The 15,287-nt window shown below is 38.1% G+C and overlaps 1 protein-coding gene across 4 annotated transcripts in view; it reads right to left on the bottom strand.

Annotated features, from left to right (window-relative positions):
* Positions 1 to 1,975: 1,975 nt before the first annotated feature.
* Positions 1,976 to 15,287, bottom strand: part of DAPK1 (death associated protein kinase 1) — an 87,619-nt gene continuing 74,307 nt past the window's right edge. For 3 of the 4 annotated variants that reach the window (XM_044446702.1, XM_044446699.1, XM_044446701.1), the window contains 6 exons: positions 14,083 to 14,271; positions 11,757 to 11,954; positions 9,296 to 9,434; positions 8,607 to 8,727; positions 6,827 to 7,015; positions 1,976 to 4,369 (listed from right to left, as the gene is read on the bottom strand). In XM_044446702.1, coding sequence (XP_044302637.1) covers positions 3,137 to 4,369; positions 6,827 to 7,015; positions 8,607 to 8,727; positions 9,296 to 9,434; positions 11,757 to 11,954; positions 14,083 to 14,271 — 2,069 coding nt within the window. In that variant the 3' untranslated portion in view covers positions 1,976 to 3,136. Of the gene's footprint in view, positions 4,370 to 6,826; positions 7,016 to 8,606; positions 8,728 to 9,295; positions 9,435 to 11,756; positions 11,955 to 14,082; positions 14,272 to 15,287 lie in introns of those variants that run through there. The other variant, XM_044446703.1, reaches the window with a different exon arrangement.

The raw sequence follows: 15,287 nt of genomic DNA on the forward strand, positions 1-15,287 counted from the left end.
TCAGAAAGCACCGTGTGAACTGCAACCTCAACTGTATCAGCTTGATCTGTATCCTTCGCTTGCTCTTTTTTGTCATTGCTCAATGGGGCAAAGGCAGAACTTTAAACATGCTCCACTCACATGCTTCTCTCATGATAGCCCTCCCTTTTTTTGCTTGTCTTCAAGCATTCCCGTAAAGATAGTTTCTTACTAATGAACCAGAAGCTATGAGAATTTCTGGTATCACAGAATATACAGTATTATCAACACAGAATACTATTCATCATGGTGAGACCTGTGGTATCTTCACTTGCAGTTTCTTGCAGCATGGTTTTTTCTTGAAAGAACTATGTAAATATAATGTATCTGTACCTGGGGAAGTAAAGACTGCACACACCTTTTTGAATAGAACAATTATTAATTTGACAGACATTAGCTAAGAAAAATACCTCTTATTCGAGAATTCCTTCTGGGGTATAGTCCCACACTAATTGGAACATTGGTATGGCTCAATATAAAGGTAGCTTTTTATATGCTTACGTTCAGAAAGATAACCTAAAGAAAGCAGAAGGAAGAACAAGTATTTCCTCTTGCATAAACTGGTCCTGAGAAAGGCAAAGCTGAAGATCTTTTAAAATCTAAGTTCTTAAATAGCCAAAATATCATGCTTTGGACAAATCGCCTGACTGTGAAGCCTTTCAAGGCTTCTCAGCCATCCTTATGGAAATGAAGCCTTTTTATTGTTTCAAATGTGTTGCTGTAATTTTAGATCTTTGGACTGTTGCTTTTTTTGACTTGTTTTATTCTGTAGTTTAAAACATTTAGAAGTTTTATCATATTGTTAGATGCTATAGTTTCAGCTGCTGTTTAACTTCCAGAGAACTTCTGCATCTTTCCCCATAGTCACTAGTTAAGTGACATTGGAGTCCAAGCTTCTTAATTTTCAACAGTGGTTGTTACAGTGATCAACTCATATATAATCGTGTTTCTCTGCTTGGTTTCTGAACTAGCGTTTCTACTGTCACATTAATTTTTCAAAAAAAGTGTGTTCTTCCAGAGAAAGATATACATATGTATTTCAGGTATCTAATAAGATATGATTTTAAATCCATACTTTCATTACAGAGAGTATAAGAAATAGTTAAAAAATCAAAGAGTTATAAGCAGCCTATTTTTAGAATGAAGTTGTAGGTTAATAAAAACTTGAAAAATGGAAGCCACTTGCAATGAAAATAGGGTAAAAACTGAAACTGGAAGATCCCATTCAAAGTCATCTGAACTACAGTTTTGAAAAGCCACAGCAGAATTACTTTTAAAATTCTGTATCATTTAAAGAAAGTAACTCTGAATCTTGTAGTCTGTGATTCACCATGATGCATACTTTTCTGCATATTCACACTGTTTTCTGCATTTTCACAGAAGCAGGCAAACATTAATAACTAGCAAGCCACACCCTACTCTGTCACTGCTGATGCAGATTCTGCAGAATCATCACTGTCAGCAAGGAAATTAACGCAGACACTTGCCAGAAATTGTATTTACACTAAAAGGCATTTCCTCTTCACATAGTTAAGACAACATTATTCACCAAGGCAAACCTTTCAAAAACATCACTGTGCACGTCTTTGCCTTCACATGCCTCTGGGTCTTTCCCTCCTATGTTTGAGCATTTATTATCAGCTCCACTTTCCTCTTTGCACTTTTTAGTCTATCAAACCAATCAATTAATTATATGAAGTATGCTGCGGCTCTAAATCTAAGTGTTTCTTGGCCAGTTCATACATTACAGTACTGGTAACTGTCTAGCTGGTTATGTTTGTGGGGTGAAAGCCATGCTACGATGCATCTCTGTATAGAGCACTGTGTGAAATGCTCCCTCTGAGTGAGATTTCTTACTGGCTGCTTAAGTCACCAACATGTCTGCATGCCTATAAAGCAACTAATCTTTTTGTTCAGTTTGCAGATTAATGATATGAATGCAGTAGGAAAGGAGGAATAATGAAAAAGTTGCAACAGGCAACAATTTATTTGTAAAAAAATCCTTTAAAATTTTACTACAACAAAGATTAAGGAAAAACAGTATTTATATATACATAATATATGTATATACACATAACTTGTACCATTAAAATTACATGCTTTTTAGAACGTAAGTAGTCTTGTTCCCTCATACCCATTTTAAATTCTCTCACTGCAAGAAAGTCTTGCTCTCCTTAAAAAAACGAACAAGCAAAAGAACAAAAACAAAGGTCAAACCTTCAAGTATAAGAAATAAGCACACTAGTATCTGAAAGTGAAAAACCATTTGCTTCACACAAATGATCACTGTTAAATACAGATTAAGTCCATTTAGCTAACACTTGTGTACGTGCCTTGGTGAACTTTACAATTGTGTAAAATCTTTACCTGAGATATGTGGAAATAATGGAAGGTGCAAGTTCATGGGTTTTAACATTTCCATTCCACTTCAACGGAAACAAAAATGGATAATGCTTTATATGTTCCTTCCCTCATGGTATCCCACATGAGAGCTCTTCAGCAGAACAAATTTCATGTTACCAAATACCTTAAACTTCAGGAAAACATAAAGGCAAGTGCCCCTTGGAATACCCAGCATGCAGACAGTGAAATAGAGGTAGCATTGTCTTACAGCTTCAACAGGATCACTTGACTTTAACCATATTATTATTCTTCTGCAAAGGCACTCGCTTTTTCATTTCCAAGCCTGGTGTTAAAATCCAACAGACTAGCATTGTTTTGCTATATATATGTTAAAAATTTAAATACGCATGATGAAAAAGAAAAAGGATATAAGAAGTAAGTGTTAATCATTATGTAGTATTCTTCTGTTAGGAAAAATTATATTTTAAAAATCTTGCTTACTGAAAAGCTGGAGGCCTCCCAGTAGAATTGACCAAATTTAAAGCAGCATAATGTATAATCAGGAGTAGACTGTCAAGTACCAGAAATATACTACCTTCAGTAACTAAAATAAGAGCAATGGGGTACAGTTAAAAAAGTAGGAAGGTTGGTCACTTGAAAAATAATGCAGGAGAAAGGTAGCAACCCATTAATGTAGAAACTTATAAATACATACAAAACTGCCATACTTAATCCATTCTTGTTTATAAAAGTGTGCGCTTTCTGGCATTTTCTTTCACCGAGAGACAACTGAGCTAATTGAATTATAAGAAGTCCCACTGTTACAGCTTGAAGCATAGGCTTCTTGGCCATTTGCATCTAAACTGACTCTGAACACAGAAGATGCTTTCAGTAAAAAGTCAGCTGCATCTCTGCGGCCCAGTTCTCTCAGCTTAGACATTAGGATACCCACAGTACTTTCAGGGGCATTTCCCCATTCCTGCAGAAGGGCGTAGGATGGACTTGAGACAAAGTCATTTTGACTCCCATTGTTTGTATTGTGTTTTGCAACAAGCTCAGGAAGGCCCAAGTTCATCGCAAGAAGGCACCAATCCTTGCCCATGGGATCAGGTGGATCTAGAAGTCGACTCAGTTTCCTCCTTGTAAGCAGATTCAGATCTGATACATGGATATCCATCCCCAAGCTTCCCTGTGAGTAGACATCAAGACACCCAAAGCACAATATACTACTGAAACTTTCTTTATAGCCACCCATGGTATTAGTCAATGAGGTCTCCTTTTGACTTTGCGCCCGAAAAAAGTCTCTTGGCTGGTAAATCATTATTGGTTCATGGTGTTCCCTCAGTTGCTGGGGACTGAGATAATGTTTGACTGTTAAGAGTCCTGGTAATGTTGTGGCCATCAAATTATCAATGGTGCTGCACACCGAATCCAGGAATAAGCAGCATTTAATCTTCTCTGTTTCCAGGCCTCTAACTTGAACTTCAATACCCTGACCATTGTTGACAAGCAACACAAGAAGCTCAGCTCCACGGTTCACAATCTTGGATCCATTTACCCAGAGACGTATATCTGCATCTCCTTCTGTGCTCTGCTGGTGAATCCATCTGCACAGATTCACCTGAACTTTATGGAAGATCCCACATGGAAGCGGTGCTAGGTGCTCCACAGGAACAATTCGGACACCACCATAAATCATAACTTCATCCTCCTCATCAGCCCAAGATCTATGAAGGCTATCAGTCTTGATCAATGCAGGAACATCAATCATTGTTCCACTGCTGAGATCCCTAGCACAGATATCCATGGCGTCCAAGATCTGTATAAGCTCTTCTATATCACTATCTGGTATCAGGCGTTGAATGTCCTCTATGGTATATCGACCTCTGTAGTGGTGGAGGGCTTTAGGGTTCTCTACGGACAGGAGCCTTCCAAGGACATTTGAACACAGCCAGCGAGGATCCAGAAGCACAACATCTTGGACTGTCTCACTCTGCATGATATTGATCTGTTCAGTAAAAAAGACAATTATAAGTCAAATCCAAATAAAAAAGAAAGAAATGTATTTGTAATCATCTTGATTTCTTGACCCGAAATAAGGAATTGACTGTACAATAATAGTGTTGGATCCAGAGATTCAAAAGTAGAAGTAAAATAGCAGGTCAGAGCTTGCACAAGACCACACTGTGAATAAGAGTTCATAGGGAGGCTGCATATCCGTGCTCAGGCATCCACAAAACATTTTTATAAAAGTGGAAGAGTGGTTTGATTCAGTCTGTCATTCTATATACCAGGAATGTTTAACCTCTTTTGGGCTGAGGGCAAATTCTATTTTACAGCTGTTCTCTGACACCATATTCCACTGATGGGTTGGGCAAAAATGGGCAGAGCCAAAGGCTAAAATACCCCCTCCCCATCTCCATAGCTTGAGGCTCTTAATTTAGAAGTATTCCTTTTAAAATAGGGGAGAAAAACTGAGCAAAAGCCAGGAAACGATCAATTTAATTGGTGGAAGGAGGCATGGCCATCTGGGGAACCCTGGAGAATCAGACTGGGGCCCAGGTATGAGGTTCTGTACTCCTGATGTAAATGCCTACCTGGAAGTAAGTCCCAGTGAACTGAATTAAACTTACTTCAGAGTAGACATATATAAAATTACTGCAGGCTTCATTTTTCCAACACATTTTTCTGCTACAAGAGGTAAAGCAGCCTTTTGCAAATGGAAGATCCTTTTCTCATGGAGGTGGGGAGGCGATTTTCACTGATTTTGGACTTCCTTCTGCAGACCCTATCATTACCTCCCCAATTTTCTGGAGGGTCCATTCATTCTCTGGTGCTGAACTTTGCAGGACAAGGGGGGACTGGTGAAAATCACCTCCTCCCCTGTTCAGCCCTCTTCAAGATTAGAAGGTTTTTCAAAGGATGAAGAATCCCTTTTATCTGTAGGAGATGTGTGTGGGATTCAACCAAATTAAAAGAACCTGGCGTAGAAAACAGGAATGGTGATTTCCTTAAACAGTATTGAAATTGAAGGTATTCTGGTATAGCCTCCCAGTTGCAAGGGGGAGAAAGTGGGCTAGTGTAGCAGAGACAATGAAAATCAGGCAGGCATTCCTCTGAAGTCATGGAGGTTCAAATTGGGGAAGGGGATGATATGCATGCTGCCTTTCCTCTGTATACCTGTGCATGTCAACCCTGTCCCTCAGTCCTCGACTTTCTGTGCTGAGAAGGGACATATCTATGTTTGTTTGAATGTAAACAGAATTCTCTGGCAGATCAGGAGCTCTGATAAAGCTGAGCAGCTGTGCCTGCTTCAGAAAAACAGCAAGTGCAGCATCTCATTGGTTGCTGCCCTGTTGAGGCTTCTGTGAGAGCAGTCAGCAGACTGCAGCAGTGGTATTGCAAGCTGCTAAAGAAAAGCACCGGGGTCTCTTGCCTCTTGTCCACATGGGTAAGTAGCAGTGGCAGTGCAAAAATTAACACTGGGGCCAATGTGTGCCAGCTTCTCTGGGTGGGAATGATGAAGCAATGAAAGCTGTCTCAGCTGGGATCACTGGGTGGGTTCACACATCATAACGACCCAAACAATGAGGACTGCCTGTCTGAGTTCCACAATGTGCCACAAAGTCACATCATTAAGTTCCACAAAGTCACATCATTAAGTCACTCTGCCCACTTGGTTCTCCTGTGAACATCAGAGGAACTCTGCAGGAGTGCCGATATTCCCTTGCCTTTGCTGCTGCATGGAGCTTGAAAGGGCTTGTAGTGGTGGTTGGGAGCATGTGAATGTTTGTTATGGCCTTCTGTAGCACAGGGCAAAGATCACAAGTCAGTGGGAGAAAACTCTTTGCTGCAAGGTTGTTGCAGGTAGAGGAGTGATGGCTGCCACTGTGAGCTCATAGTTAACCCTAACAAACAGGTCCAGTTTGCATACTATGACATCCACTGTGGTATCCAATGGGCTGTCATGTTGAGTGAACCCAGGCACTATATGCAATTTGGCCCCAGGATCTCAAAATCACATGAATGGTTCCTCTCAAAAGAACCCCAGCTACCTACAATCATAACTGGAACAGAAGGGGGTTATTTTAGAATAATGAGAAGTAAATCTTTATTTACTACTGGTCAGGGCCGCATAAACCCATTTGCCTCTAGCACACTTACTTTCGCTCCATGGTAGTAACCCTTTCAATGCAACATGAACTTCCTTAGTTCCTGATTTAATGAGATCTCACTGTAGTGAACTTCTGAGAAGGCAATAGTTGTGTGGCTTCTACATGGCTTTCATCATGTGTGGCTTCTACCTGGCTTTCAAAATAGTTGTTTGTGTGGCTTTCATCTCTTACAAGTTCAGTAAGAGATGAAACCACAAGTTATGGCCAACTACAAAACTGAGCCAAAATTTCAAGCCTCACAGTATCCTGAACTGTCTAAACCATTAACATGGCATGGACAGATGACTTACTTCTCCGATACTGTGCAGCTGCTGGGCAATATGCCGCAGCTCATCTTCACTTGCTAATGGGTTAAGCTGATCTTGCACATCATACACAAACTGCTGCAATGACATGAGCTGGTTGGGTCCATTCATTTTTCTCCATGATGGCAGGGTTGAAATGATTTTTTCACACAAGTGAGTCATAGGTGGACATGTCTAAAAGAAACATCACATGGGACGTTAGGTATAATTCTACAATGCAATTTTTAAACTTTATTAACAATTAGCAAGTATTCTTGAAGCATTTTCTGGATGGAACAGAATAATATTTGACCCCCACACACACAACCATTTACCGCTAATGCTTTGGATATCCTGTCACAAATGATGCAGAAATTGTGGCATCAGCCCATGCGTTCATTTTGCCTAAAGTGCACTGTGTTATCATGCCATTCTCATTTAAAGCTAATTGTTTTGGAAAGGAATATAGGAACTGAATGAAGAAATCACAAACAATGAAAGCCCAACAGTGATCGGCATACTTTTTACAAATCATCTTATTGTCCTCTTTAATGTTTGACCAGGCAGCTAGCATGTTTTCCTTCATATTAAAAGTTTCTGATAGTGAGATAGCACAAGGTACTTGTATAGCTTGATTTATGTGGGCTTTTGCACTTCTTCTATTAATGAAAAAGCTGTTTAGCATTTGGCACCATTTGGGCAAATTAACTGCATAAAATTAGAATACATGTTTACATTTCAGAAAGTGTCACTGAAACATATGAAAATTATGATCGATTTACTTGAATGCTAACATTAACAGGATTACTGGTGGATTATGACTTTGCAAGGTGGATCACTTTCCATCATAACATTACAATCTACTAAACAACTGAAATCAGGAATCAAAACCACTTCAGTTAAAAGAAATTCCCATTCTGCCGAGTTTCTTTCTTTTCTTATTTCTTTAAAATATTTCTAGGCCACCTTTCCAAGTAGGCCCCTTCTGGCAAAACCTCCTAGTAGAACAGAAGGATCATACCAGATTTATGGAACAGAGGAGACATAACTGATTAACACAGAAATATATGCTTCTAGGTACATACATGTTGCTCTGCATTTAAATAAAATACACAGGCACCAGAAAAAAAATGTGAAATTGTTGCATGCTCATCTCCAAGAACAAAAATGGTTTTTCATGAGAAAAAAAAGTATTGCATGCTACATAAAAGGTTGGCTGGGGGAGATATGGGTGTAAACTCATTCTTAGTCATTAAGCTCATTAGGTAACTCTGGCAACTCCATTCCTTCAGACTAATACTAATCTTCTCCAAGGTTATTATGAGAACAAAACAGAGAAATTCAGATTATGCCACCTTGTGTTCCCTAGCAGTATGACAGGATTAAAATAAATGCTCTGGCAATATGCTGTATAATGCTTGAGAAAAATCAGAATGACATTCAGCGTTGTTGAGGCATGTAGAGTCAATGTAGTATAGACATGCTAAACTACCATAGAGCAACTATTCAGCAGATCCAGGATTTTCAAAATAAAAATACATCAGTCTGATTTTACTACTTTTTATTTACCAGGAAGTAAAAAGAGCCAAAAAAGGATGAACTCAAGACCCAATCAATGTTTCTTTTTGCACCAGAGGGCACTCATGCAGACAATAAAGGAATCTATTGTATTCCATACAGGCACTCAACTTGTATCTCTGATTTACTCCCTGCCCACAAAAACAATAGTAGAAAGCAAATTTATATACAAAATGGGAAGAAGTTTGTCCATGGAGTTATGACTTACAGAGATAATTTGACTACGTAATTCCTGAAGGTGGTTTCGGAGAATCTTCATATCTTTTGAGCCAGATGCCCCAGCATCCAAAATAAACAACCTGTCTAAAATGTGGAGGTCATTCCCAAACCTAAAGAACAATAATTAAGCAACTGTTAAGCATTGCATGCCACATACTTAGTAAGAACATTTGCAGTCTGGTAACTTGGAAGCAGGTCCCTCTACATTCAATGGGATTTCCCCCAAAGTATGTCATAAGGTTGCAGCCTTCAGCTTGCTTCACTTTAGCTGCACAGGTCCCTCTTTTTTCTCTATACATGATGGGAAGAGATAGCCAATTTCACTTGGGGCTTTGAATGAACTTCAGTTTCTTGGGAAGTTGTGGTCTATTCTGACTATAATTGGTTTTCTTTGGACTAGTATTAGTATGAATAAAGCATAGCTTTCCAAGTTGAGATGTGACAGGAAATGGAAATTAGAACCTTTTGTTTTCTGTTTGGCTGATGGAAGGGCACATAAACCCTAAACAAGGCCAGTGGAAATACACAAGAGTCTAATTCTGTACTGCCCAACAGCCAAAGCTCTCTGGGGAATGCACGAATATGCATGTTATGCCATCCATTTGGCCATTTTAAAATCTGTTAATTTTTAATACACCACAGGCCCCCATGCTTTATAATGCGTGCCCTTCCTCTTACCTGTTCCTAATTTCTTTGAGAAGAGATGTATCTTTATCATACTGGAACTCTCCTCCAGCAGAGCGTGGAAGGTTGACAATGTCAGCATGAGTGCCCACCAGTGCAACGTGCAGTGGATTTTTCAGCCTTCCTCCAAATGCTTCAGAAGTGAAAAAAAATGAAGACTTTCAGAAAAAGGAATTTCTCATTCTGCTATAGAGGAACTGATTACATGTGTCTACAGAGACTGGCTCTGCTTTGTGTGATAATAGTTCATCATTTCAAGTAATATTGCGGTTTCATTTCATAAAGCTGGGCAAGACACTAAAAACTGAAATAATCCTTAGGAACAATCTATTTCACTTCAAAATAAAATATCTATTTTGAAGGAAGCGTAATGTTTTTCAGCTTCTTTTAAAAATATCTTCACTAGTCTATAGTATTACAGATAGGATTTATGGCTGAGATTATTTTAGAGGGCAAATGAATAGTCTAAACACATTCATACAATGGTATGAATGCAGCATTATAGTACTTACACAAAGAAAGAACTCTCACTTAAGTGAGAGCTGAGTAGGAAAGCCTGAGAGAGATCATGAAAAAGAATGAGAGAGAGAGAGAGAGAGAGAGAGAGAGAGAGAGGGAAACTGGACATGAATGAGGTAACTGCAGGGAACACATATTCGTACAGACTGCTTATACATCATCTGGAAAAAGAAGCAAACCCCCATTTTTTTTCAAATTTTAGAAAATACTGGCTTTAATTTGGTAGCATTTACTTGTATCCTGGCAAATTCTCAACAGAAATACCGTAACAATCAGCATGAGAGGGCTTGCCATATGCTAAACACATAAACCCTTCAAATGCAATAAAGCCAAATATGCCTACTTGATTTTCTTTAATGTAAGAATGCTCAATAAAGCCCTGGATTTGTTCAATGACATTTATGTGCCCTAAATACCCCCCCCCCCCCAAAAAAAAACCAGGTTCCAATCCATACCTGATCCGTATGCATTATACAGCATGCACTGTATACATACACACTTTCTGCTTGAGCAAACACTATTGACTTAACAGTAGGATAGTGTTGAATGCAATGAGATGCCATCCAGAGCTGTCCCTGATTTTGGAGTCAAGGGAGAAACCCAAGAACTCCATTCATGAGTGGATCAGGTTGCCTTGCTGGTTCTGCATAAAAAATATTTGCTTGTCCAAGAAATGTATCTGTAATTTATACTGTTTGTTGGTGTGTTTAAAAGGGTGACAAGCAAGTGATCAGCAGGATGAATTTCAATACTGTTAGCTGTTCTAGCTGAACAATTTTACAACATTTCTAATATCGTAATGAATGAAAGCTGAATTTGAATTTTGGAGAGTGCACGAAGTATGAAATAGCTTTCAATTTGAGGTTTTATTTTCTTAAAATTGTTGATACATACAAATACACTCACATTTATATATATAAAATATTTTTTTACAGAAAAGGCATTAGGCACTTCTGAATTCCTTAATCAGTAAGCTAATGAAAATAAATTTATTTGAATGATCTGGAGAAAGGCTAATTAAATTCTGGCTTAAAGTCAGACTGTCTCTTAATAGCTTTAACATTAAGTCAGAATATTAATATGACATATCTGACATTGTCAGCGTGCAGTAGAAAATGTTATAGTCCCAAGATGATTTGATTATTTAATTCATGTCTTTGTTACACATGTTTTAGCAATACTGCTTCTTTGGACAGAATTTTAGGTGATGGAGCCAAGCCAGACATCTTGACTTTGTTCTTTCAATGAACTGGCACAATAGGTGAGGAATGCTTTGTTATGATAAAATTAAGTGAATAGTGTTGGTTAAAAGAAATGAATTAAATCCTTTTCAAAACATGGAACAATTATGTTCATGGGGGTATGGAGTTGATAAGAAAGTTCAGGTAATTTAGGTAACATGGCGAACTAAAGTATTTGCCCAGTGATCTCACTTAAGTAAATGTAGATGCAAAAAGGCAGGATAATGTTGTTGTTGTTACATTTATATCATGTCTTTTTTCCTCTTTACAAGGAACGCAAAGCAGCTTATGAAGTGCTCCTTCTCTCAATTTTCTTCTCACAAAAGCAACACTACGGGGCAGATTAGAGAAAAGGTACATGACTGGGGCAAAGTCACCGAGAGAGCTTCATGGCCAAGTGGAAACTACCACCCAGATGGAGAAAAAAATAAATTCAGTGAAAAGTGGCATCTTTATAAAACAAATGCAAGCCACTTCTGGTCCTCCAGCTGTTTTGGTCTACAATTACTATCTTCCCTAGAAAGCATAACTTAATGGTGAAGACTATCTGAAGGGCAACATGTGGCTCATTCCTGGTATAAACCATGATGCCTTAGTGCTAAAAGGGCATGGCATTGTCTCCAAACTTTGGAGGAAATCTTTCTCTTCTGTCACATGTTGAGAGGCTGGTGGAGATAAAGTACTTATAAGCATACCTATAGGTTCTTCAACTGGTACAAGCGATTTTAAGAAACTAAGCCAAAAGGTCACTTGGTTCAGCTGTATTTCATAAGGCTCTTCAAGACTGAAAAGCACAATGTGAACTGAGGTGGGATCATTTGCAGCAAAATAATCATAGCAGCAGAAATACACAGGATTCCCAGAGAATTCCCATACACTGAAATCACCAATTCCTGCAATAAGCAAATATATATGTTATTAAGTCAAGAATGGAACATGTTCCATATACAATAATACACATATTGTAAGTCCATCAAACTATTTATTGCCAGCTATAAATGCTGAAGTTCCACTGATGTGTTATTGGGCGAAGGCTTGAGAAAGGCTCATCCTCAGAAGTAGTTCAAGGCTTTCAGATGGCAGTGAATGTTTTACAAGATAAGGTTTCACTCTGTTTAGAGCTTTCTGTTGAAAACTACATAAAGTATACACAATAAGCCCAGAAAAGACGATCAAAACAGTAGCTTTGTGCAGCAACACAACATATTAGGACTTGCATAAAACAAAGGTTACTGCTAAAATTAATACTAGATTAGTAACTTAGGGAACAATCCAATGCATGTTTGAACAAGAAAAAATCCCACAACTCCAGCATTTCTCATGTTTGGAGCTGCAGGATTTTAGTCTGTATAAACATTCAAGGATTATACCTTTAACTAATTTTCTCTTGCTTCTCAGAACATTAAAAATATTGAACAAATGTCTCCATATGGCAGTAAATTGGGTGTCAAAACAGAATGAAAACTGTGTAGTTTTAAAACCATATCTGGCCATTTGATTTTGCAAGGCTGAAAAAGACTAATTTGCAAAACCACAGAATGAGTGTAACAGTCATTGCTGAATGGTAATCACAAGTTTATAGCCATGGATAACAGTCTTATCTTGCCATTTATTATTTTTGCTGAGAGAAACATTAGGCGTTTGTATCATCTTCATTTAAGTAAACTGCACCAACCTGATTTATACATAAATACATCTAGGGAAGAATGGAAATCCTTGCTCTGTGACATTTTGCAAAGACTGCAGCTATTAATATTAATAATCACAAGTAAAATCTTCAAGTCTGGAAAACTTTGGCTAAAATTATAGTTACTGTAATCAAATCAATCTGCATATCTACTTACCTACCTACTTTGCATTAGATATTTATCTGTTTCTCTGCTATTTTAGTTTTATAATTGTAATCCACCCAGATGTTATTGGATGGACTAAAAGAAAAGAAAACCTTTATCTATCCAAGGAAGATGTCAGCTACAGTAGGCAAAAGAACATTAGTATTCTCAAGGCTGAATGGTAAAGCTCAATATGCATATTTTTTTTTAATTCACCCCTTCAAAAATTAGGAAAATTCATGTTTTAATTGATGCAATGTCAATGTAATCCTTCCAAATGATAGCTCTTAGGACAAATTTTGTGCCCTGGGGAGATGGAGTCTCATGTAATTCAAACTTCTGCTTGTCAGTGGATCTACTAATGAACAAGCACCTCGAGTTCATTAGTAGATCTGCTGTCAGAAAATACATCATGGACAACCAATTTAGTGTTCCATCATGCCTGTTTCTGAGATAATATGGAACCATTTGGAGATGAGAGCTCCTAGGCTATGGGTCACTTTGCATCAGAAAAAGATGTATACTTCTAACCTGCATTCCTTCTAGAGATGCATATAAAAATCGCAGAGGAATTTAATTGGTGCTAATTTAATTTTAACTCCTGCAGTAAATACAAGGAAATCAGGAGACCACTTGGCTTGGAGAAATCCTGGATCCTGACATTAGTGCTATGTTGTGAAATTATGCAGGTACCTGGGCAAAATGGAAAGAGGAATGGGGAGAGAAATGGAAATAAGCTCCAGGACTTTCCTCTCCTCATTCTAGGGACATGTCAGAACAATTAAAAGCTTTAGAGACGGTGGGTCCATTCCAAAGTGTCATCTTAAATCTCCATTTTCTGGCAAGGACTGTTGAGGGCTAGGAGGTCAGATCTCTTTGTATAGCCAAGGTCCCCCCTCCCCATGAGAACAGAAAGAGACTTGCTAGATCCTATAGCTGCTACGACACTTCCTATGCATCGTATGATTCCAGCACGAAGTAACACCACTTTTAAAAATACTGTATTGATGTAGCAAAAGTACATTTAGTCCTTAGGATTTTATTTTGCTGCAGTATAGATTGTGTTTATTCCTGGCTTAACAATAGATCAAGTATAGAAGAACTGAAGATATTCACTGTGATGCTTACACTAAGGATCCTACCAGTTACATTGAAAGATAATAATTGGGCTTAGAAGTTCAAGTTTTACCATTCAAATAAGCGTTCTGAATGTCAATGGCTTTGGTAGACTGGTCATCTGTCGAGCAGTGGGAATGGTGAGAGGGTGAGACAAAGACTTCCAGCATCCCTTTGGTCAGGCCTGGCTCAAACATCATGCTCCGGCTTCTCACACTAACATTCTCACAGCCAGGATACAGATTTGTAATACTTACTGAAACTGAATCACAGAAAGAATAAAACAAAAGATTAGAAAACCTAGAAAAATGTACAATCAGATTACAAAATGATCTGGAATTAAAAAGGTAAGATAGATCCAATTCAAAAAGAAAGAAAAGGGGAAAAAATGCCCCTCGTACTATCAAAAACTGCCAGGAATATTTTTCTTCAGGATTTAAAAGTATAATCAATCAGCCACAATAAAACATTCTCATCTTCATTTGAGGTGAATCAGCTGTTTGGAATAGCCCCTTGGTGACAAAGGAAGTCTTTGGGTATATGTGTATGTTCATACAGCCAATTGGATGCCCTCCACGTCTTTTGGATTAGAACTCCCATTATGGAGTTGCAGTAGGAAGGGGTAATCTTCTGAAATGAGGCAGAAGAGCTTTATATGATCTATATGAATTGATGCAGTACTTTGAGCCAATATATCAGTATCTAGCAGTATGCAGACTGAGCACAGAACAATGGATTTGTAAAAATGCATAACTCAGGTATGTATTTTCCAAGTGGAAGAATAAAACACTTAGCACTTTTCAGACAGTCATAGAAATCACTCAATAGTAAGGACAAAAAGCAATTTTTGTATTCAACTAGTTCGTTCTTGCAGTCAAACAAATAATATACCACTGACTATTCTGAAAGCATAAGCAAATAGAAATTTTAGTACTCTGTAAGGATGCTCATTCATCCTAACAAACATAAAGCTGCCTTTTCAGAATGCTGAAAAATTAAGTTTTATTCCTTCAAGAATATGAATACCAAGGGAGGATGGCTCCATTTTCTCCTTCATTAGAAGGCAAATGGTCCTCTCCAATGGAATGAATTTCCTTCCTTAGAATTAAAGAAGATAAAACCTGATTTGAGACACTTTATGCCCAAGGGCCAAAGGCCTTTCTAGATATTCCTGGTTGTTCACATGTCTTGGAAAAGATGGCAGATGAATATTCCGGAATGTCTGGGATATCAGATTTAATCTGATTATACTGGAATGTCTGGGATATCAGATTTAAT

Source organism: Varanus komodoensis, unplaced genomic scaffold (genome assembly GCF_004798865.1).
Source record: "Varanus komodoensis strain SLA01 unplaced genomic scaffold, ASM479886v1 scaffold5, whole genome shotgun sequence".
Lineage (NCBI taxonomy): Eukaryota > Metazoa > Chordata > Lepidosauria > Squamata > Varanidae > Varanus > Varanus komodoensis.